General features: G+C 38.9%; 1 protein-coding gene across 2 annotated transcripts in view; it reads left to right on the plus strand.

Moving 5' to 3' along the window:
* LOC135241945 (neural-cadherin-like) overlaps positions 1-25,873 on the plus strand; it is a 131,580-nt gene that overhangs the window by 32,619 nt on the left and 73,088 nt on the right. For both annotated transcript variants that reach the window (XM_064312744.1, XM_064312745.1), the window contains exons 2-6: positions 7,009-7,206; positions 9,317-9,542; positions 13,013-13,217; positions 16,384-16,495; positions 19,156-19,405. In XM_064312744.1, the coding sequence (XP_064168814.1) occupies positions 7,009-7,206; positions 9,317-9,542; positions 13,013-13,217; positions 16,384-16,495; positions 19,156-19,405 (991 nt within the window). The remainder of the gene's footprint in view (positions 1-7,008; positions 7,207-9,316; positions 9,543-13,012; positions 13,218-16,383; positions 16,496-19,155; positions 19,406-25,873) is intronic.

The following is a 25,873-nucleotide window of genomic DNA, read 5'->3' on the forward strand; positions in this document are numbered from 1 at the left end:
TTGCAGTTTGAAAGATGAGGCTATATAAATGGTAAAATCAATCACATTCACTTATAGCAGTGAATTTTTTACACATTGATACCATGAATCCATATGAGGATGAAATAGTAATGTCTACTATTATTAATTGAAATATTATTACTGGTACTTGAGGCTTCAATGGACATAATGTTGGTTGGCATGTTGGCTGGTTAGTGGTCATACTTCGAGTAACTTCAAAAGTCTACACGGTGATTTTCACGACTTGTGAAAAGGTGTCTTTGCTGAAGCTATGCCAGTGATATAGAAAAATTGCTGCTTTTGCCAAATACCAAAGTAATTCCACTGACTAGAATTCCAGTTTCTAATTTTGCTTTAGAATTCTGACTCCCAGGAGATGTATGAAGAGGACGCGCTACTGAGTGACACTTCAGGGTTTAAGGGCATGAGGGGTAACTCATTCAGTTACATTCAACTGATTAGTGCTAGTGGGTCATGTTGTCCATTAGCCACCTGACAGCTTTTGATGGTAGCCTGCAACCCTGCTTTGTCCAATGATTTTGATGTTTGGAGAATGGATTGCTCCACTCAGTGGTCATGTGATTCTCAGGAAGTAATTTGCAGTAAAAAAAAAAAAAAAAGGACTGGGGAGGTTCCAGAAAAAGAGAATTGAGAAATGTAAGTTTCTTATTTCATTGTTTAAAAAAAAAAAATGTAAGGAAAGTTTCTGCCTCAAAATGTCATATCCCTGGTCATCTTGTTCAGTGTAGGGGAGCCAAACTGTCATGTTTAAACATTGGTATTAAGTATTTACACCTGAGCAAGAATTTTATGTATTTGTTTTCACTTGTGTGTTATAGCAATGATGCTCTTGTGAGTGTTGGGATGATTTGAAAATGTCAGTTTATAGCACTATGCAAGTAAATGTATTTTTTGCCCAAGTGTTTTTTTCGATTTAATGAATGTGTACACCACACTCTGAATAAGTTATTTAAATCAGTCATGTGAATTATAAGAGTATAGGTTTTACATGACACTAGCAAGCAGAAACTGAGCCATTCAGGAGTACAAATCATAACTCTATTTACAACGCTGTGTAGCACATCTTTTCTATGTATATCATGTCCAATATAGCAAGGATATCAAACTGAATCCCAAGGAGGCTGTAGTGTCTGCGGGTTTCTGTTTTCCTTTCAATCAGCTGCCAGTTAAGCTCCTGAGAACAGGGTGTGTGGATTCCATAGCCAATCAATGACTTGAATCGAACTTGTGCCGAACTCTTCATAAACCAGCAGACACTGCGGCGCTCATGGACTTGAATTTGACACCTATGCTATACTGGCTGCTATAGGCAATGGGGAGCACTTGCTCTTATCTATGTCTTTGGAGACATTAATCATAAACTAATGGTAAGTGTCATATGTGGATTAGACAAAATATAGGCAATTTTTACACCAGTATCAAATTACTGTAGGAAATGTATTCATCTACCTTTTGACTTAATTAAAACAAAGTTATTTCCAGCCTGTTTTCTGCCAGTTTTGGACACTGCCCAGTGTGCCCGGGAGCTGTTACTGCTTGCCCTGACTATGGGGAATGTTGTAACATTTCACTTCCAATACTTTCAGTTGAACTGTAATTGACAGGAATGTCCCAGAACTGTACTGATGGTCTCATCATAGCAAAGACAAGCATCTTGTTTGTGGGTGGAAAAAATATGTACTCTAATATGCCTGTTTTTAAAATGAGTGCAAACCTGTTAGGTTGTGCCCCGGACTCTCCTACATTGGTAAGACTTCCATATGTATGAGTATGCATGTCCAACCTGGAGAAGCTAATTTCACATTAATTAACAAATAGATTAATTTTTTTGGAGGAACAAATAATTGTCTGGGACTGACTACATACCTACACACTATGTTATGCGCAGATGTGTCAACAGTAAGTTTTTCTGGAAAACTGTCTTGTGTCCTGTGTACTGCTTGGTGATATGCACAGGGTTTACATTTCTTACACTTATTTATTATCATACCCTCCTCTGTCTTTGTTCTTGAACATTACCAGGAGACCTGAGAGATACAAATGCACTTTCAGACCCAAATGAAATTATTTTTCCCATTTGTTTCTATTATGATAAATGAAAATGAAGTTAATCAAATTTATTTTCATTCTCATTAATATTCCTGACACGGATGTTAGCTGATCTTACTTATTAAAATCAAATAAAAAGAACAATTTCTCTATCAAAAACACCTTTATGGTGCAGGTGCTAGGTGAACATGTTATCACAAAGATGCACATGCATGCACTCAAACAGGAAGTGGGCAGAATGTATATTAACCTATATGGTTAGATAGTTTCATAGGTATATTTGTTTGCTTTCACAGTACAGAAAAGAGCAGAGAAGACACAATCTTTATTTTTAAGAAATTGCTGCTACTCTTCTCGTTGGCATCTAACTTTTCGGTGAGGTTTCTGGTTTCATGTTAGCCTCTGCTTAAAAGGAATAGTTCACTTCCTGAAGTGTTTTGATTTCATTTTAAGTATGTGCTTCATTGGCCATGAATTTTATTGATTTATTACTTCTTTCCCCCTTAGGATGGGTATTTTAGAACCACATTTGGTTGTTTGTGGTCTTAAAGCAAGAAAATGTACTTCAAAAGAACCTCCAAAGAAGTGTGTGTAGTGATGTTTCCAGAGGCTGTTCATACCAGCAAATTACTTAGTTTATTCAGAATTAAAAAAAAAAAAAAAAAGAAGTTGTGCCGGCATAAATCAAATCAGTTTGAAATTTAAATGGATATCCTAATCTGCTTTTAGGTATATAGAAATATCAGTGGTACATGTCTTCTGTCAGTTTAGAAGCATGACTGTCATTTGGAAAACAATGATTAATTGTTCACAGCACTGAACTCTAATAATTTAAAAACGGGTGGAAATTGTTTATATTGGTACAGCTTTTGCTCTGTGCTTTTGCTCTGTTTTCTCCTTTGAAAACCTTTGAATCTGGTGTTCATTGCCTGTCCATGAAACTGGCACTGCATATTGGAATTGCAAATAATTTTGCATAGGAATATTGGAATTGAAAAATATTTTTGCACAGGAAATTAATTTCTGAATTAAGCTCTCCCGATAGTGCTCACCCCCGTTACTACAGGCTTGCATGATATTTTTTGCTAATCAAGATTTCTCTTGTGCTGTGTCTTCATTTTGAATTCCCCCATGCTTTGTCCTTTTTTCTTTTATTTGAGCTGTGGCACCTCAGTGCTTTTGTTGAAACTTGTTTTTATCGGGTGCTCCATTTAATTGTAGCACCAAACACAAATTAGACTGATTCAATTACTGGCTTTTCATTTAATTGATTGGGCAAACTCTTTCAGCAGACGGGGACCTAGTTTTTACATAGAAAAACAAAATACAAAGCCGTCCAATGTGTAATTGCAGTACAGTCTCAATGGACCCACCTGTGGCTACCCTGCATGTGTTTGAAATCTCTTGATTACCTCAAGAATGCCAAATTTTAAACGTCCTGTAAAATCTAAATTAAACTTGGCAAGATTGTTCTCACTTACCTCTTCACTTCACAATAACTTGTTTGGTCCCTTAAGTTTTAAATCCCTCAGAGCTGGGATCTGAAACTCAAATCCTCAAATCCTGTTGTGTCTGCTGATTTGATGTGTTCCTGCACCAAAGTCTTTAATTTAAGTTTCCGATTGACTAAAGAGTCTATACATCTTGTTTCCAAGGCCTAAATTGGCCTGCAGATTGAAAGGAAATCACAAAAACCGGCAGAAACTGCAGCCCTGCAGGACTGGAGTTTGATACCCCTGCCTTACGATGTTACTCTTTAGTGATTAATTTTAATTTAATTAATTTTTTTCCATGGAGTTAACGGTGTAGGTCCTTATTGCTGCTTTGTCCAATCAGATGTCATGCCTGTAGATGAACAGTCAGAACTGAACTGAAAATGGACACCAAAAACAACCAAGGGGTGGATTTCATGCTTTCAAAATATGAAATCAAATTCCATTTTCATTAAATAATTGATATCCATACCCCTTTTTACTAAGGGATTTTTGTCATGTCCTGTAAGGTTTTCTCTGGCTAAATAAGTATCTCAACAAAAAGAACATATTGGAAGCTGTCAATGAATGTAAGGACCGACACAATATTCTTTTCAATGTTTTGGAAAAAGTTCCCCACATCTTTATACAGTATGGCAGTTTTGTATTTGTTTTTGTTCCCTCTTTCTTGTTCTATAGTTTCATTTGTCATGTTGTCAAGTTTCATCTGCATCTGTTGTGCTGTTTAGCCTGACATTATCTCCGCACTGCATGGTTGCTCTTTTTTTTATTACCTTCTTCCTTTGAATCTCCATCTCTCATTCTCAGTCTCAGGGTATACCTGTCTTTCAAAGCAGAGGCTGACTGACAGGATCTTGGGCACTTGGGTGGCTGACATTACCATATCCCCTGTCAACACCCCTGCTATATTTACCTGGTTTATCCACCTGGAAGCACAGCAACACGCGTGAGATGAGGTTAAGTAAGAGAGTTGGGGTGCATGTGAGTGCACTCAAAAAGGCATTTTTACTTGGTTTGAATGCAATAATACAACAGTGATGTGGAAAATATCTGTATTCTTCAACATGAGGTCTCATGCTCTGTTCCATGGAATTAAACTAATGGCGTTTTCTCACAATATAATGGGCCCTCCTCAGACAGGAAGTAGGTATGGTGTAAGGGTTACACTGGGGACTGCTCTCTCTCTTTGTTTGTCTGTCTCTGTTTCTCCTGCCTTTAGCTGATGTGAGTGAATGATGATGTAAGTCGCTTAGCCGGTGAAGCTGCTTGTACTGTGCTGTCAATATGCAAGCCACGTAGCTAGTGCAGTAGTTTACTTGATTTAAGCATTTACACTCTAACGGGCTAACACTTCTAAATTATGTCAGAACCTGCTCTGGTCTGGCCCGGCCTCAGGTTTGTCTGCCTCTTCAGGATTTCTGTACGGCTCATTATCCCGTCCCTCACCAAAGGCACCCCAATTAGTGTCCCCACCCCCTCCACCCCCACCATGCATTTGCCTACTGCACCCACATCATTCACTGCCTTGCGTTTACTCGGAGCACCCATGCACCAATACCCCATTTGGATGCCTGCTTCAATTATGAGTCATTCCTGCAAGTGTAGCTGTGTTTGAGGATAAATTAAGTGGTGGAGAACATTGTGACTTTATGGCTAGCAATTGCACAACTAGCAGTATTTTAAGCTAATAGCAATGTTCTTTTCTCTGAGTGTATTTTGACATTTGGCAGTCTTCGCACTCCAGTAATACCCACTTGTTTCTCTGCAGTTTTTGCCTGTGAAGGGTCCTTGGGTTTGAGAGTCACAGTGTAAAATGATAAAGCAGAATTATTATTTTATTTGATGGAGCCCCATTGAGCTCCAGTAAGCATTACTGATTTATAAATATTTAGCAGTGACCTCACATCTGAGAGTGCTTGGCACATGAGCTGAGATCACTGTAGATCAGAGCTCATTGTGTTACTGTTGAAAAGAAGTCTTTCCAATTTTGGGTCAATTAAAAATATATGAAGCATGATTAACAAATGATTAGCCCTCTAGTTTTTACCCAGGAAGACTAAAATGCAACCTACATAGAATGCAGGGGAGTCGCCATTAAAATTCAACCAGTCATATGTTTCCAATTTTCCTCAATAGCTATAGGCAGTCTTCGTGTATTAAAATGAATAAAATAGAAATTTAGACATGGTATCATGAATAAGATGTTCCAATATGGCTGCCAGATTGGGGGGTGAACTCCTATGCTTGCACTGAAGTATAGGAATGAAATAAATCTTAATTTATAGGAATTATGCAGAATCCAAAGAACACACAAAGTATAATTGTCCCAAATATAAATGTAGTACGAATGAAAATTAGATCAACAAAAATCTTTAGGAATGATGGGTTATATGTGGCCTTAATCGTACACATGACTCATTCACAAATAAAGCATAGTGATATAATGTTGACATGCATCATTCTTGTGGAATTCCTTTATTGTTAAAATCAATTTCTTTAATCCTATTATGGAATTGCTGCAGCATCTTGATGCAATATAGTCTGTGGACATAGGCTAGGGTGGTGACATTTCATAACTATAAACCCTAGAAAATATAATTTAGCACATTCTGTTCAAGTTCTGTTCCATCTTCAAAACAATTATATATTTTTTAAAATGGGGCAGTAGTGTACACCTTTGTGTTTTTCTGTTAGAACATTGAACTCTGGTGGCCAATGATTATATGATATTAAAGTATACATTTTATATAAAGATGAATTTATCATTTTAACAAGGAGTTATGTAAGGGTGATATCCATTGACAGGAAATGTACATATCTCCAAGAAATGATGAAAGAAAAACAACGCCTCATGTGATTGTCTTCTATTGATGATGAATCACCAGTATACATTTATAACCATTATTTTGCATAGATGACTTTCTTTTAAGTTGTGATTGTAAGATTGTCCTTGAGATCTTACAAAAAAGAATGATATTTTTACCAGAGATACATCTGAAAATGATGCCTCCGGGAGGGTATTTTGGATGATCATTTATTTCTCAATAACTATTTGGAATGAAATCTGGTGCTTAATCTTCAGCTTTAGTCTTTACAGCTAGGTAATGAATATGTATATTTAAAAATGAAAGGATTCTGGGGAACAGGTCCTTGTCCATTTCCTGTGGAATGACTCTGGAGCACTCAATACTAATAAAAGGACATTAATATTATTATTTATTATAAAATTAAGGGAGGTCAAATACTAAGGGACTCCAATGAATGAGATCAGTGCCATGTTCAGAGTTTAAATTTAAATGATTTCACCAAGGATAAAATATGTGACAAAATGTAAAATGTATTGTTTAAACTATGTATGTTAACATATTTAATGTAACCGTTTAACCATATAAACGTTGTTGCCTTTTCAGTTTAACTGATATATTTGTCTTCTCTCTCAACTCAGGTCCAGACTGGTACCTGATCCAAGTAGAGCTGATTGTGACCGATGTGAATGACAATGCACCGGAATGGACCATGGTCCCATCCCCCTACCTGGCTGTGGTGGCCCCCAACGCCCCGCCCGGCTCTCTGGTGTACAAGCTTCAGGCACACGATGGGGATGAGGGCAGCAACGGGGAGGTGGAGTACTTCCTGTCTGATGGTGAGTACTTCCTAATTGATTTTAAAGTGCCATAAATGCTATGGGGATTGCTTATACCCCACTAATGGGTTTTACATTTTACCTTTTACTTTATATTCACTATTGTCTTTAAGTAACCACAGACAGTACTCACTGTCCAGACACTCATTTACTTAAAATGGCATCAGTACTTTACCTTGATTCATTTTATGAAAAAAAGTAAATAATTTTAATATTTGTTAAAAGTAACTTTTAACATTTATGTTAAAAGCATGTTTAAAATATTTATTTTGTCATGCTTTCCTTTTATACTGAATTTGTAGTCTATATGTGTCTCTTTCAAGGTTTCTTCTCTTAATGTCATTCTGTCCTATCTGTTCTCTGTGATAGTCATTTCATCTGGAGACTCTTCTACTGAAAGGAAAGGCAGCACTTTATATTGTTATATTACGTAATGTTACAGAAAGGGTGCAAAAGATAAGGCAGAAATAGGCCCTCATAATGAGGATAATGGATAATAGACTAATTCACTGGAGACTGGCAATAATTCTGATTTCATCTCCATCAGTGTAAGGACTCAATGAAAGATTTCAGCAGGTCAACTTGTTTTGTTTTCAATTAGCCCCTCTAACCTGATGAGGAGACTAGCATCCAATTACTGTCCTTGTAAAGATAAATCTACTATCGAAGAAAATGAATTTGTGCTGCATGTACTCTAATTAAAATTCCCATAGAACAGTCAGGCGGGTTTGAGACAGCAGTGACTGCATTTTTGTTGTATAGAGTGTGTAGTTGTTTTGGATATTTCGATTGGATTTGATGCATTTTGTTATGAACCTAGAAGCTTTAATCTATGAGTAAAACCTGCTTATGAAACAGAAAAGAGTTTGTATTACAGGTTTGATACATTTGTCAAAGAAAGAAAAAAAAAATCAGCAGTAGCAGTATAATAGCAGAGGTCTAACATGCACAAAACCCAATTATTTCAGAAAGAACTTTCATTACATTCACTTCACAAAAACAGCAAACAGTTATTCATTTTTGGTATACCAATCCCTGCAAAAATGGTACACAATGGCTTTTTATTGAACATTGTTGCTTAACATTAAAATGTGATATAGCTGCAGTCAGCAATGACCTGGGACACACATAAAATGACCATTGCAGCAGGCTTTTCGAGTTCTTCAAGCAAAAATATTCCTATGGGTATAAGCACTAAATGATGCCTTGTAATAATGAAGCCTCTTTCCGTAGTCCCAATTTGGTTTTGAATCTGGGCCTTAATGATGACAATGGAAACAAAAAGATTAGAAATGCATTTTTGTTGGAAAAAGTTGACTGAGTGTCAAAAGTTTTACAGCCCACTTTTGTGAAAATATTTAAAGAATATATACCAATTGTAAGCAATTGGGGAAAATAAATATTCAAAAAACAATTGCTATATCAAGGCTAGTTGTGTTTTCACAGGCATATCTAAAGTGAAATAGATTTTTTGAAGACTCCACCAAGTCCCTGTTTGCACAGAATATGACTCTTGTTCATATAATTTATATTCATTTTATATTTTACAGTAAGTAAATGAGTGTATTGATGTTTGTATCAGCAATAAGGTAGTGATGTAATAGTGAGGACTTAATGTCTGGCTGTGTGTAGCCATGATTTTGCAAATGTGCATATCAATAGACATTTGCTAAATCATACGTGTATGAGTTATCGATGGTGATGAGAGTGAAAGGTGTTGAAGTTCTGCATTTACTGTGGCTTACTAAAGTGCTTTGGTCCTTTCATAATTTATTGCCTCAGAGTCTTAAATCATGACAGTTTTAGACATAAATTAAATTTTTAAAGAAATGATTAAGAATTTTTTATTAATTGCGTGACAGTGTAGTTGGTAGTGTAGCTGATAAATTTAAATTCCTATTTACATGTCATGATCTCAAACTCTGAGGCAACCTGCCGTCAAAACTGTGCAAGGCGCTGCTTGTGTAATCATGATGAAAGTGCCTTTGTGTAATGAGATTGTATGTGCTAGAGATGAATAGAGCAGAATCAATAGATGAGCATGTTTTTTTCTTATGTTTCATTTGTATAAACTATTGAGTTTGTTCTCCTTATTGCTGTGTGGTTGCAGGTGGTGATGGCCGCTTTGATGTGGACAAGAAGAGCGGCCATATCAAGACGACAGGATTGCCCCTGCAGAAGGACAGGGAGTACCTACTGAATGTTGTGGCTGCTGACAAGATGGGCAGCCGCAGTCCTCCAGCCTTGGTGTCTGTGGTGGCGGGACCCAGAGCACCCCAGTTTACCAATGCCTCCTACTCTATCTCCATTCCTGAGAACACACCCGAGGGACAGCTGTGAGAAACTCTCTCTCTCTCTCTCTCACACACACACACACACACACACGCCTGTAGTCCACCTCTATTTAGAAGTAGAAGCCGTTGAAGCATGTGTCCACTGACTGCCTGTGTTTTGTGTGGCTGACAGGGATCATGTGACTGAGTGGAGCGATGGAATGAAAGTTCGGTCTGCTCAGTTCGCTGCGTATGAACTAGGGATGGACATATTCAGCAACACTGGAATAATTCTTTCTCTCCGAATATTTCCCCGAATTTGGCCAATAATATTCACATCTTTTTTTCCACCTCTTTGATGCAATATGCTCAGTGGCAACTTTCTCAGATACATACACACCTGCAGAGAGACAAAAGGTGAGAGTTTCCCTTAACACTAGATAGGCCCCAGAGTGAGGCCATCTGGCTTTGGGGACTTTAAAATTAAAATTCCTCCAAATGCTATATCCTCCTCCTTCCACGACTTTCCTAAATATTTGCGCTTAAATAACTGCGTTTTTAAAATTTCGAAAGAAAATCTACTCGTATAGAAATGCAGGCAGTTTGTACCTTTTTATCCACAAAACCCCCTGCCAGACAATAAACAGGTGCTTTTACCCTGGTGCGAACGTGTCGCTGTGTACTCCAGTCCAGTAACTTAATGAACAGCACTTTTATAAGAATTTCCCAATCAAGCACTATCCAAACTAATTTCATGTGTATAATCTCATGAAATTCATTCTCTGCAATTATGTAATGAAGTTGATAAATCCTTTAGGGTGGGAATGAATAATTGTTATATAAATTAGAATGTGAACATGGGGATAATGCCACTAACATATTTTTAGGTTTACACTGAAACTGAGACTTTGAATAAACTGAATGGAGAAGCTACATGACAACTGTGCAAAATGTAACTGATTTGTGCGCATACAGTCCCTGTGACCACCAAAGCGCGTTCTCTGAAGAATTGATGGGAGCAGTCGTGCATAGGCTATGTAAAAGCACACTCCAAGGAGAAGGGAGGGAGAAATGTGGTGAAATTGGTTTGACAAAAGAAATTACTTATTTTGTAAAATATTGCACTCTGTATTTTTTATCTGCTTTTTCCATTTTGTGTTTTTTCATGCACATTTTAGCACTTTTCCTAGTGTTCCTGTAATATTCCTTGATACATTTTCCCTCAGTCTATACAACAAAACCGCTATGAATTGGAAATACAATAAATAGTGTCCTTTATTTTAAGAAAATAGTTTTGCCATATATGGTTTCGTAATCTAATGAAATTAGGTTGTTGCTTGTGCTGGTGGTGTAATTCAGGATTCGTCTGACGCCGCTGGACATCAGCATGGTGGTAGTAGGTAGTACAAAATGTTGTTGGCTAATGATACACCCAGCATTGGCACATGTGGCTCTAAAATATCTGACCTGCCCCCCAACGAGTTATTCCTCCAAGCAATATTTTAGCACAGCAGGTTGTGTCTCCCCATCACTCTAGACTGCTCCCAGCTCATGTGAAGCAGCTTGTCTTCACAAAATACAACTTGGGAAAGTATGAATTAAGAGCGTAATGGCTGAAGAATTATTCCACCCAAGGAAGCTTTTCTATGTTTTCTTTAATTTATCCAATCTTATGAAAATCAAACATACAGGTAAAGTGGGGCTTTGACAAAGAGGGGAGAACATGTATTTACAAACAAAAAACAACAAAATGATTTTTGGCTTTTTATGCAGCTTCAGGTGAAATGCTGTATATTTCTGGTTTTAGCCACACCCACTTCCAGTTTTTTATCCAAATGCAAATACAAATGATTTTGTTGGTTGAACAAATACAGATACAAATACAAATGGTGGCATCTCCCTCCAACCCTAATATGAACACACTGGATTGTGCTCTGCCGAATCTCACTGGAGCCTTAAATTAAATGCTCTCAGCAATAACTACACAGTTCATTAGTGCATAATTTCAGTGTATAGGGTGTGCTAGTTATGCATGATGCTAAATGTAGTAGTCATCTCAGTTTGCTGTATTACCATTCTAGTGTTGTTATATCTCCATTTTGTGAATCACAGACATGTTGATTTATTAAAGGTGCACACATAATTGGTTTGATTGCGAGGACACAGACCAGACGGCTATTATTCTCATTTTTTGAAAAGAACATTCAACATAAATTACTGCATGCCACAAATATAAATTGTATCGCTTGGCTCTTTTAGCTTTAGCCAGTGGTGAAATGGCTACTTTGGAGACTTTTCAGGTTCAATATTCCAGCTGCAGGACTGGAAAAAGACAATTGTCCTGGCAGGCATTGAGCTAGCTTTTGACTTGGGAATGGTTTCATTTTCCTGCCTCTTCTCAGTGATGCACCCTCCAGGAGCAGCAACGTGGGGAGAGGCAGATTGCGGGGGGTGGGCAGCTGACCCCGTCCCTGCTGCTTTCTCTCTTTCCGTATTGTCTGTGCATCTAATTGATTTAACAGGTCGACAGAAAGTCCGCTGCTAGGCAGTGCAGCGATTCCACTCGAGATGGATCAGGCAGGGATAATCTGAGAGTTCATGGCCTGCCAGTTGAGGCAGAAAAGATTCACTGGAGCTGTCTGCCCACAATGCTTTTTTAGCCGCCTTGTAATTTCCATTGTGTAACCGGCTCAGCCTGTGACTGCACGTCTGGGGGCTGTGGTGCGGTATTCGGTAATCACGGCTCACATTGACTGTGACTGTCTGCTGCCAAAAGTGTCTGTCATGGCATCCCCTGTCCAACGGCTATGGGTAATCTCATGGTCTCATGATCTAATGGACTGCAGACATTGCCCTCGCTGTGCCCCACACATGCATGTGATACAGCTCAATTGGTAAATTGTAAAATTTCTGGTCTTGTCTGATGGAGCCCAGTTTTGTTATTTGTCAGTTATGGAAATGAATATAAATGGCAAGTAAGTTCTGAAGGAACTTCTGTATTTATTTATTCTTTTCAATGGAAAAAAGCTCATTGTGCCCTCCAGTCTCACAGCCACCTTGGCATCAACATTTCATCTGTGGGAAATAACATACTTCTCTGAGCAAACTTGTCAATAAACATAGTCATGACATGGTCAGGGCAATACACACTATTACAAAGCATCACATGCATGCTTTAAAGGATTATTCTGGGTAAATGGGGTGGCCAGTATCACATACACATTTTTATATGTTTAACAAATGAAAGCCACATACAGCTTTGTTCTGTCATGTAGCAGTCTGAGGGCATACTTTTTTTGTAGCATGCCGCAGTGTATTGCAAATATATGGACTTGAGGAATTAAGCAGCAATACCTGATGTATATTTGCTGATGTATTTTGAAGTGTTAGTTCTAATAGTGGCTTGATAATACATGTTCAGTACGTTTCATTTCTGTAGGGTAAGCTTGTTCACACAATCTTGTATGTGTAAAAAAAAAAAAATCACGAACGTCTATTATTGTAAAACTATAACAGTGTCTCTGCCAACACAGGTTCTTGATGACCCCGGCTGTGTCCTTCCAGAAGCATCCGCTCAGTTACAGTCTGCTGATCAACCCCAGCAGCCTCTTCTCCATCCAGCAGGAAACGGGCGAGATCAGCCTGACCCGCACCATTGACTTTGAGAGTGACCAGCATCGCTACCTGCTGCTGGTCCGGGCCAGTGAGAGCTACAACAGCCTGAGCAGCGCTGCCGAGGTGGGTCCAGCTCAGCCACCGTCCTGGGCTACTGACTCAATCATCCTACTGAGGAAAAACCCTCCTACAGTTCCCAGGAGTCATTTCAAGCAGTCTGACTGTTGCTCTTGTGAAAAAAGGGTCATTTTGAAGTATTGTATGGCAATAACATATATCCAGGGGTGAAGCTAGCCTGTCATACATGTAGGTTTGAGGCATGATGAGAAATAGAGCATCATGCTTAGAAAAACTCAAATGAAAAGTGAGTTTAAAAAAAAAAAACAAACGGTACACAATGTTACTTGTCAACATTCAAAAAACAATGTTTTTCAGGAAGTAGGCCTAGGTTGGTGTCTATTCTTGGGTGCTCAGGGGGGCCCCCATGGCTGCTCATATGGGTGCACTGCACCCACGGCACCCTCACTAATTCTGCTTCTCCATGTATCCACTGCCATGATTTCTCCTGGGAATTGTATTAGAATTAGAATTGTAAATAAAGAAGGGATGCACTGAAAACTCATTTAAATCTGATATATTTTCACCTGTATACCAGAATCAGTTGGATGTGTACCTTCTGTGGGATTTTGTTCGTCTGCTGTGCTTACACAGGTGATTGTATTTCTTGTCCTAGACTAGTTAGCCTGTTTGTTTTATACACAAACACTGTATTTGCACATGTTTTTAGAAAGTTTATCTTGCTTAAGTAGCCCATTACTTCCTTGATTTCAAGTAATGAACAAGTCTATAATATTCCATAATATTCTTATGATAATTTTTTGAGTGATGAGTCTGAATTTCAATTAATTTCCTGATTTGACAGACTTCACATCAAATTAACCCTAAATACATCTGGTTCCTTAGAAGTTCTCTTGTGTGTTTTAGAGACATTGCATTTTTTAGGTTTTAGTGGAAGGTGGGCCTGAATAGGGCATCTCCCAAAACCGTGGAAAGAGATAATGCCTCATCAAAGAAGAGTAAGAGCAAACCATAAAAGCACACGGCACATCTCTAACCGAGCTCAAACTCTCACAGCTAGCTAAAGGACAGCTGTTCCTTAAATGCATCTAATCCTGTGGCGAGAGTTTCATAGGAGGGAAAGACACAGTCGCTACCCCGGGCGTTTGTATTGTGATGGAACTGCTGGAGGCAGCCTCGCTCATAAAGGGCACAGATTACCATGCCAAATTTACAATGCCAGTCTCACCCGCCAACTGTGGCAGAGCACTGCCAAAGCACTGCCCTGCTTTTCCATGGACAAAGCTTTGAATATAGGAAAAAAAAACCAGAAGAAAAATGAATTCTGGTCGGCATTAAGCAGGAATTCAGAATGGAGAATACTGGTCCATTGTCACTTTTCTAAAACATCTCGGTTTCCAACCGTCAGTGTGTAGCTAAACCTGGCAACACCTTTACTTTAAAAGGATAGGGCAGGCCTGACTGGCTTTCAGGGCGTGCGGAACTCATCAGAGATTAAAGCGAACTGGAAGCTCTGTTTTAAGTATTGGGAGTGTGTTTCTTTTTTTTTTGATCAGGCTTGTGCATAAAGAGGGCCATATCATCTCTTTCTTTTTAGTAGCTATTAATAAGCAAAATGTACCCTTTCATCTTGTAGATGTAGGCCATAAATGAGATCACACTCATTGAGTACATCACTTTAGTCATGTCATGCCAATCTGCTTTCTTTCTGAAAGTAACTGACAAGCATAGTTGTATGAAAATAGCTACCCCTCAAGAAATGTGGCTAGAAATGAACAACCTCCCTTTTTACTCGCATTCGATTATGCAGAATTATCTGTGCTCTTCTAGAACGATTTATTCAAGGATAAAAACTATTCCTTTAAAATATACATAGCTAATTGATTTCAGTACTACAGTGACTGATGCAGCTATGTGCTGAAGCTTCTTAAAATGGCATTTTAAGAGGCTTCAGCACGTGTAAGACATGATTTGTCTTTTGATGTGTAAGATATGATTTGCCTCATGATATTTTCATTGACAAGTGGAACTGGAGTGTGGAATGAATGAATTATTTATTTTTGATTGATTATTTGATCATTGTGCCACTCTGTTTTTTAATATTCCAGCTAAAAAAAACACTCTTAGCACCGCTCCCATATTCTCAGGCTCAGGCGCTTCATCTCTCAGCTGTGGAGAAAGTATGGACTCAGTCCACCTATACCTTAAGATAAAGGGTTTGATCTCTCTGGTTTGCCAGTGCCTACACCCTCATTATTTATTTACTATGGACCCTATCGGAGTGGTATGTTGACAGAACACATTTTGTATATGGGCAACCTATCAAATCATGGGTGTGCTGCAACTGTGCTGCAATTTGACCTTGTCCATGGTTTCCAGTGTTACTTTTTAAAAGCTCCAGAACATTTCCACATCCACCTTGCTAATTTCTTGCCCATATTTAGTTATGAAGACACTTCTATGCAAAATGTGCAGCTCACACGCAATTAATGAAATAGAGACAGAAATGCGGGAATAAAGAATTCTTACAAACCATGGAACAACTACGAGGCGATATTGAGCGAATCAACCACATTACGTATGCTTGTGAGGAAATCTATTACACCAGTTTATTTTTGTGCACAGTGTGACATTAATCTTTTGTCACTTCACTGTTCACAGAGTTAGCAGAGAGATGAGGTGGTGTCTGGTGTAGGGGGTAAAATAAATATATGTACTTTGGAAATAAACTTGCAATCAAGATAGGAAAAAACTAATTAAATCATTCAGTCAATGATGTGGGGTACTTATCAAAGTATTACTGAAATTACATCCTTGCTTCGGTAGAAGATGTAGCTCTGCTGCTAGCAAATGAAATTGGGCTGTGAATGTAGTTTTTTTGGCACAAATAAAAAACTTTACTCAAGAGACGGACACACAGACAGACAGTCACACACGCACACACAGGCCACTATATTAGGTACACGTATCTATTACCGATAGGACCCCTTTCACCCCCAGAACGGCCTGACTATTTAAAAGTATAAGGTGTTTTATTTGTTTTAATGTATTGTTTACTGTTTTTCCAATAAAAACGTTCACAGTTTGTATTGAAAAAAATATAATGTCCTGCCATTTCCCCCCCTCCTGTCTTTCTCTTAGGACTGAAGCCATTAGAAACATTAATGCTTTTGATAACTCTACATTCCTCCTTTCCCTGTTCATAAAACAGGTCCGAGTGCTGATAACAGATGAAAATGACTGTGTCCCAGAATTCCTACAGTCCATTTACAGCAAAGATGGGGTCCCTGAGACTGTAACCACGGCAACCTCTCTCCTACAAGGTGAGCAGCCCAACTAAACATTTTGCAGAATACCCCATTGGTTCCATCCAGGAAGGGTTACAGGGAGTGTCTCCGATTCAAGGAATCTCTGAGAAAAAATGGATGAAAATTCCAAGTCTGTTCTACAGTGTGAAGCACCTTCTGCTTAAATGAGTACTCCACTGAACAATGGTAATAACACACTATGGAGTGTGTGCACATTCAGGTGTACTCTTTTTCATGGACTGGAAGATGAGGTCCATTTATTGATATTATTTTGTAAAAGGTGTGAGATGACGTACTGCATATTATGGTATCTCATTTTATTACTGAAATTCTGTTAGTCATCATCATTATCAGGTCATAAAATATATTTTGACTGATAATTTCCTGATAAGGACATTTCTGATTTTTAAATTAGTCATGACATACTTTTTTATTCATATGGGGAACGTAAAAGTATATTGTACATTTCTCAATTGCTACATTGCTCAATGTAATTTGCACTTGGCCCTCCCCTGTCCAAAAGGATCTCTTCTGCCAGCATGTGGTTAAAATCACATGAAAGCTTTGTGGGTCTTCACGGATGATGAAATCATTTCATCATTTCTCTGGAGTTATAAATGGAAGAGAAATTAAAAATGCTGGATCAAATGCCACCTTTATTCATTTTGATTCAAAAATAAATAATGCAAGGCAGAACTGGCCAGCTGTTAACTCTCCTGCCATAAAAAACAAGTAATACATTTGCACTACAAGTACCACATTAGCACATTGTCAGGCTAATTTTAAAACAGTAGTCACCCGAACAGCTGCGCTTTAAGTATTCGAGAGACATTCAGATCTGTTTGCTGTAATTGTTGTGAATGAGCGGACTGACAGAAGACTGCACTGGTCTCAGGTTAGCAACCCATAGCCATACTTGTCGACATGTGGAAAACAAGCTAATTAGGTCACCTCAGTGTGCTGTAACATGTTGGTTTTTGAGGACTTTTTAAAAATTTATTCACATTATGTGTTAGTGCAGTTTTTTTTGTCTTAGACTATTCCCATGATTAGCATCCTGCTAACACATGAACATGATTGCACTGGAGACACAATGACCACCTTCACTGTGTAAGGCTGAGTCTGAAGAATGTGATTGTTTTGGACCTGCCACATAAACCACAGTGATGAACCACAGCCTGGAAGAATAGTTACATTTGTACAGTCACAGGGCTATTGGGTTCCTGTTCAGTTCACAAGGTTCACTGTTCTTTATGATCAGCAAGGCACCAGAAAAATGTAATACACAGTACAAATGTTTTCCAAGACCAGATAGCTGATATGGCCAAATAGGATTGGCTTTTTTGGTTTAATATGCTCTGCATATAAATGTCATGACATCTGTGAGATGAACGATCAGCCAGCAAGCCACCTATAGTGCGGGGTTACATATACAGACCAAGTGTTTAATGGGTGGATGTGTGTGAGAGCTATAAATCAGAGTATATCTTGTCACAGGCTTTTTAGAGTCTGTCAAATTCCTTGGGTCTGCATCCCATTTGAGTCGAGGAAATTGCTTGTACTGAGATGGAACTGACAAAAGAGATCACATTTGTTCTGACTGCAGTTTTCGGCACAAATGCTGCACTCTCCATGGGGTATGCTTGGGCACAGACCCATCTTAAAAACACTCCATGAAAGGCAATGACTAGAAGAGATGCATGGCATAGTGAAAATAGTATTGCTGATCATCATAAAGCCATTTTAGAGCATTCACACCATTTTACCAAAACTGTGTAAATGCTGTAACAATTATAATTCTGTATTCAGTTATGTAAATATGCTGATAAGTCCAGACAGGGCTTCACATTAACGTCTATCGTGGTTTTCCAAAGTCACTAGCTGCTCAGCATTTTCATCAGCCAAAATCCCAGAAACTAATACCAGAAACTATTATAGCTATCCAACCTGCGTTGTGTGCATGTGTGTGTGCATGCGAAAAGACAGATCCGTTTTAATCTCTAGCCTACACTTAATGATACGTCACTCTGTTAACTACCGCATTAGCTTGCAGCACAACCTACAATAAAGGCCGTCTTTAGCAACACATGCACTTCTAATTTGTTTAAATTACAAAGCCTGCACAATTCAGATCTTTGCCATTAATATTCTCAAGTGCCAGTGTGGAGAACAAAGGGTACATGAATCCACAATTTTAAATAATTGCGATAAAATGTGTGCAATCCTGCTATGCAAATAAAAAAAATATTTTATTGCTCTCCTATATTTTTGCTTGCTTACATTTTAATTTTGCTTACATGCAGTAAGCCAGAGGGCCTTATTTACTGCCCAGTCTGAATGTGGCTTTCTCAATAACAATCTGTTTCAACTAGAGATGCAAAGAAATGCTTTTTTTTGTTTTGGAAAAGATAACTTTTTCTGAAGAGTGCACCTCAGGGGTACTCTATTCTTGCCTTGCAAATAATCATGTTAATTAAATACACTGGGGTGGAATGGAGAGCGGCAGAGACCGTGTTACAGTCTTGCGTATCAGCTGTGCTTGTGCAGTACAGAATAATTGTCCATGAGGGGCAGGTGAGGACATAAATGATGTAAAGCAACGAAGCACTACAATTCTGCAGTGCAGCACCATGTAGCCTGAAGCACAGCTAAAGTATCTTTCTTCTTCCCCCCAGTGTCGGCCAGTGATTGTGACTCAGACCTGAACGCCGAGCTCACCTACTACACGCTGAGCCCAGACTTCAGCGTATCGCCCCATGGCACCATCTTTCCGGCCAGGCTGCTCGACTACGAGCGCCCCAACCACCTGTATGAGTTTGTGGTGATGGCCGTGGACAAGGGGGAGGTTCCTCGCACGGGAACTGCCACCATCCGCATTCGCATGGCCAACGTCAACGATGAGGCGCCGCAGTTCTCTCAGCTGATGTATGTACCACATGTATGCTCTTTGCATTGCACGCACTAACTCTTTGCATTGCTTGCAGCCTAGCTATGGTTAATGCTGCTCTCTCCCTCACTCTACATGCTTCCATGGCTCTCTTTCTCCTCTCCTTTCTCCTTCTTTTGTTCCTTGCTCCCATCCTTTGATTGACTGTTGATTTAATACATAGCCATTACCTGACTGACTTGGAACAACAATATATACTGTAGAAATTAAACAAAAGTAATAAAACAGTAAACAGTTCACCGCATGCACATATCAACCCAGCAGTGGGTTGTAACCATGCCTGGTTGGTTTTAGACAGGCTGACTTAACCTAGCCTGAAAAATCTAATTGAGGTCTTGGAACTGCAATGGCATTTCATACTGCCAGGTCATGATCTACAATATAATATATCTTGGTATGAAAGCAGGGGCGGCCTGGGTCTTTCTGTGTGGAGTTTGCATGTCCTCCCCGTGTCTGCATGGGTTGCCTCTGGGTACTCTGGTTTCCTCCCACAGTCAGGTAGGCCAATTGAAGACTCTAAATAGCCCATAGGTATAAGTGTGTGAGTGGATGGTGAGTGAATAGTGTGTGTGCCCTGCGATAGATTGGAGACCTGTCCAGGGTCTATTCCTGCCTCTTGCCCAATGCAAACTGGGATAGGCTCCAGCACCCCCCGTGACCCTGACCAGGAATAAGTGGGTATAGATAAAGGATGTATGGTATGAAAGCACATTCCTCTACCACTCCAGCCTTGTTCCTGATTCATGCCCACACCATGACGCAACCTGGAGGCGCATCACCCTGCCCCTCTGAATTACATATTGCTATCTTTCTGCTTGAACTGTCTATTTTTCCAGCTAGTTTAACCACCGCTGACTGTAGCCTAACCTGTTTGATTTTTTGATCTGATAGATCCCTCGTTACATGCTACCATTAATTCTGTCTTAATTATTACACTGGGCCAACCAGTGGAGGATGGGCTCCCCCTCTATAGCTGGGTTTCTTCCCACTGGGGAGTTTTTTTTGCCACCCGTTAAGTGTTTTCCTTCCCACTGGGGATTTCTTTTTTTAAACTTCAATTGTTCGCTTTATGGGGTGCAGGCTTTTTGCCCAATTTCCTTCTGCATTTCTGCTGTAAAGCATATTTGTGGCAGTGTCTCTGTAGAAAGCACTATACACATGAAATTCAATTGAACTGAATGAATCATTAGATCATTTGAATTGACATTTTACCCAGCGTGCAGTTGGGCTTTTATCTCTTTCTTAACAGTGCTAAAATTGCTTCAGGGAAAATCAGCTACTTTGACAGGGGGTGAAAATATGTGACCAATGCAGTGTGTGATTTGCAGAATGATTGCATTTCTCGGATGGAGACATCTTGGATGACTGTATCTGTGATTGCCTTCGGCTGGTTGAGCCAGATTCTTGACCTTTGAGGTCCAATTGGCACTGGTTAGTGATGCTGTTTAAGGCAATCAAAGCTGGCTCATCAAACATGTCAAAAAGGACATCTGTGTAAATTTAATTGAATTTGGATGTAATCTCTGAAAAATGAGCAGCTCCAGGAATGTGGTTGTAACACAATAGATGGAAAATTAATTCCACTACAAACTTGCAAACCAGCTGTAGTAATTTGTATACTAATCAAGTTTTAGCGTGTCATGACTCTTGGGGGAGGGAGACATTTGGCATTGTGCAAGAGTGCTGCAGAATAATTTGTTTGGATATTACCCTACCCAGGCGCTATGTGCTACATTTGTAATTTTACCAAAACACACACGTGAACAATGCACATATGCATCTTAGTGATCACACTTGAAAGACTGGTGGATGTTAAGAGAGAGAGAGACAATTTCCTGAAACAGGTACTGTTTGATTTTATTCAAGTCTTTATATCAGGAAGCAGTGTTGAGTACAAGTAGCACACAGTTTTAAGCTACCTAACAGGATTATAAATTGACTTGCTGAAATGTGCACAACAGGAAAAAGAGAAGCAAACAAATAATGCCCCGGTGACTATAAACACATAAAACTGAGTATGTTTTGGCTGTGGCTGGCCATCAGAAAAAGTGAACCATCCTCTTATTCCAGTCACAGAAGAGCTGAGATGGTCTAAATGTGTTTTTTCTCCATTTTGTTTTGGGTGTTATAATGGCTGTAAGTGGTTGGCTGGTATGGCTGTGGCTGTAGATCACCACAACAGCATCAATAAAACATAATTGAAGGAGAGAAAATGTCACTTAAATAGTCTGGTAAACTCAAAAACTGATAATCTATAAAGTTTTTGTTACGAATAATAAAGAAATGTAAATAGCTGAGATGAAAATAGACTTTGCCTTGCTCTTCTAGTTTGCAGCCTATCTTTACAAGATAGTTTTCCTGAACACGTTTCTATGAGGTGCCATAAATGTGATGACTCCTAGAGAACTATATCAGACATGACAAAACTGCCGGTTTACTTATGGTGTTAATGCAGTGCCAATAAGGGAAAGATCTGATCTCTACAGTGGCAATAAGGCTGATCTCATTGGCCATGATGAAACCAAACTCCCGCCGCACACACAGGTAATCTATTCCTCTGAAACCAGCCTCTTACAACTGTAGTACAGGTGCTTTAATAATGAAACTACCCAACTTCAGTAGAATACACGTTAATTTGCCACTAGCTAGGTCCTAATTTGGCCCTAAATGTATTTTTCAACTGTCACCTGGAAAAGACATGACAATGTAGCAGTTATAACAAGGAAGCCCCTCTGACTGAGTGATGCTGAGAGTGGCAGTTTCCCTGCTTTTACCCTATGATGGTAGTTGCCCTATACCCTTCTTGCTCTCTGTTACTTTGCTTTTGCTCTCCTGTTGTTTCTCTCCAGCATTTCTCTGGCCCTTAGCTTCATAATTGGCCCATTTTCTGGCAGCAGGTCTACAATCAATCAGGCCGTCAGTTCTCCCGCTGAGTGGGGGTGGGGGGTACAGGGAGAGAAAGAGTGGAGGAATACTGCTGTCCTATTCATGTGCAAGGCAGGTGAACATGAGGACCTGCGGAGTGGGCCAGGGGGTAAGGAAGGCAGTACAACACCAAAGAAAACCGTTTTAAGCATTTATCATGCAACAAGCGGATTAAAGCGGATTAAAGGACCAGTGTTTGCTGCAGGTAGGAGTACTTGGCGAGTGATCTGTGGAAACTCGTGTCTGATATCAAACCTTCCCTCTCCTGAGATGGACTTAGGAACCTAAAAAAGGAAGACATAGTATGCTTGAACAGTATAAAGAGTTAATAAATCCCAAGCAGAAATATAGGATTCATAGGAGAAACTGTTGGCTAAATGACATATTTTGGTACCTATCCTAAAATGTATCCAAGAAGATGTAGTTTTATTATTTAAAACACTTCACAAAAAGGTCATATGAATTGGTATTAACTGTTAACAGTTAATTAACTACTGCTACTAACAGGTATTAACTACTAACATTAAGCATGACATTTTTTTAGTAATTAACAAACACATGAACTAATGTATTGGTTACATGATTATTTATACATTAGCAAAACTAGGATAGAATGAACTTATGATTAGTTAACCATTAACAAATACATGAACAGTTTTTTTTTTTTATCCCAGTATGAAGTGGCATTAACTAATGTAGTTGTTAACATGAATTAATGATGCACAAATACATTAACAAAAAACCTATAAAAACAATAGATCTGATTTAATTTTATGTAAAATTCCATTGATCTTATTGTATGAACAACACGTAGTCAGAGGAACATGGATAGCAATGTTTCAATTGCTCATAGGTTCTGTAAAGAAACACCCAATCCTGGTATTGGAATAAGCAATAATTTCATATCCTGCATAGTATTCAGAATATGTGTTATTTGTTGCTGCATAGCAGCATAGGTATTGAAAACTACTGCTGGCTCACCAGAATCCATTGTACAGTAAATCGGACAATAAGTATGAATTGCCAAACTATGAGATTCTGCTTCAAATTTGTAAAAAATTATTTTCATTATTTTATTTTCTAAACTGGAGTCATCAAATGAACTTGTACTGAAAAAGCAGGGGGGAAAAGGATAGGCGTTTTGCACATCCTCAGAGGTGAATATTTGGTTATGTATTATTGACCTGCCTCTTGTTTGGCCGTCTGTTCGTTTGAAAATGTATGCTGAAGATACAGTGCTTTATGTACATGCCAATAGTAGACAATAACCTGAACTGAGATTTGCAGCAGTCATGGTCCGTATTTCTGATTTAATTTCTTTACATTAAATAGCTGCCATTTTAGCAGATGCTCTTTTCCAGAGCATCCTGCATTGCAAAAGCGAGTGCAAAGATCAGGGATTGAAAGATGAATCGCATGAATGAATTCCAGCTTGCCTAAGCCGCTCATGTCTACTGCTGAACATAAGGAAAACTACTCGTTTGTCAAAAATGTCAAGCGAGATGTTTTTGACAAAGAAGTGTTGTCAGATTGGATACTGGGGTATTGTTTCAGACTTTTAAAAATATGCCAAAAAGGTGGTTTATACTGTCAAATACAATTTTGCTCATTTTCGATTTAAAAGATAATAGAAACAGTAAAATGTCATTTTATTGTTCTTTTGCTTGTGGCTCATTGCTTTGCAGGTTGTCAGTTCATAATGCAGAATAAAGCAACATCAGGGCAAAAAGTGCAGTTATCAGAAGAGATTCAAGTGGATGAAATTTGGGCAATTACTCAATCAGGCCACTCCCTGCCACCTGAAATTAGAAATTATACTAATTACCCAACTTTTAAAGACCATGTGAGATCAAAATAACGATTTATTATATATTAAGGAAAAAATGTTTTGATATTAAGGGCCATATTTACTAAGTGTTTGTGGTGCTTTTAACAAGGCAAGATCCTTTTTTTCATGTTTAGGAAGATGCCGCACTGGAACTTTGCGCTGGTAAAACAATAAAAATGCATATCCATAAAATGTGTGTTGGGTCAATGCGTGATGAGTAATATTAGCATCTATTTAAAAAAATTAAACCACATTTAAAATGCCTTAAAAGGAGGACACTACATGTAGATGGTCATCAACACCATCTAGTGTCCCTAATCTCCAAATCTGAAGTCCTGTCTATGACCTTTCTTGGTACCAACATTCTCGTTTTCTCTTTAGATGGAATTCTATAAACATAACAACAAAAAGGACATTGTTTGTTCCAGCAACTTGGAGAAACTGAAAAACATTTGGTGACCCATAATTTTGCGGCACTGATGGTAATTTGCAGCATGCTTAGTAAGTGTGGCCCTAACTCAATTATTCTGCTGAGATGTCAAATGAATTTTTTTTATATTCATAAAGAAAGAAGATCCTTTTTGTATACTTTTATATTCTTATATTGAGGATTTGGTTTTGGACTTGAGAAATCACATGCTTATTTTCCTGTTTATAAATTTGGAAAAGTAAGCCTGCATATCTTTCTTTTCAGCTTAATGACCACTTTAATGACTGAAAAATGATTGCACAGGATATTTAAACGCATTTGATGTGGCTGAAAGTCAATCGATCTTGCAATCATGGGTCATTATTAGTAGACTATATCCAGAGAATGTATTAAAGTAATCCCACTGTAGAGCTGTTAAAAAGCTCCACTTTATTTGAAAGAAAAACCAATACAATGTTACATATTATGGGCATTGTGCTTGTGTTCATTGCTTTGATGAAAACAGGCCTCTGAAATAATTGCAGATTAATTTTGAATTTGGTTGAAATGGAATTGATGGGGTAGATAATGAGACTGCAAAGAGTGTGCATGGAATTTAGAATTGCAACGTGACAGATTCCATTGTGTCACTCCCCAGCTCCGTCTGTGTGCTGTCAGTCACCAGTCAGAGCCTGTCATCGGTGCTGTCACTGTATTGACTGATCAAGGCGCAGGTAGCGACAGGCACAGATGCAGTTTGAGCACAAGGCTGGTGGTAGTGTTTCTGCTGCCTGTTTTTCTCTTTATTTTCCTCATGGAGAAGGGATCTTTTATAAACTAGCAGTTTTCCTTTGAGGAGGGGGGAGGAGGCGAGTGATCATGTTTTGAGAAATGGCAGCCCTTTGTGACTCATGACAGATCACGGGTCACACATGTCTTACGCAAGACAAGAGCAATGGCAGGGCTACCATGGCAAAGGAGAATAGGGCAAGGTGCCTCCACTTGGGATTACTAATCACTCATATGAATTGCCCGTCACCACTTCTCTGTTATCCATCAATCAGCACTGTATGCATGGTGGTGGCTGAACTGCCAAGTTAATGCAGTCTCTACTACTCGTCTCATACCCAATCCTTCTGTGTTTCTGACAAAAACACCCGAGAAGCCCCTGAGACCGAATGGTTGACCATCATTGTGGATCGTTTTGCAGCATGCCACAGGACGTGATGTAGTGGGAGAAAAAAAAAAAAGCTAACCAAGTACATTCACATTGGGTACATTTGT

This window comes from Anguilla rostrata, chromosome 16 (assembly GCF_018555375.3).
Source record: "Anguilla rostrata isolate EN2019 chromosome 16, ASM1855537v3, whole genome shotgun sequence".
NCBI classification, from domain to species: domain Eukaryota; kingdom Metazoa; phylum Chordata; class Actinopteri; order Anguilliformes; family Anguillidae; genus Anguilla; species Anguilla rostrata.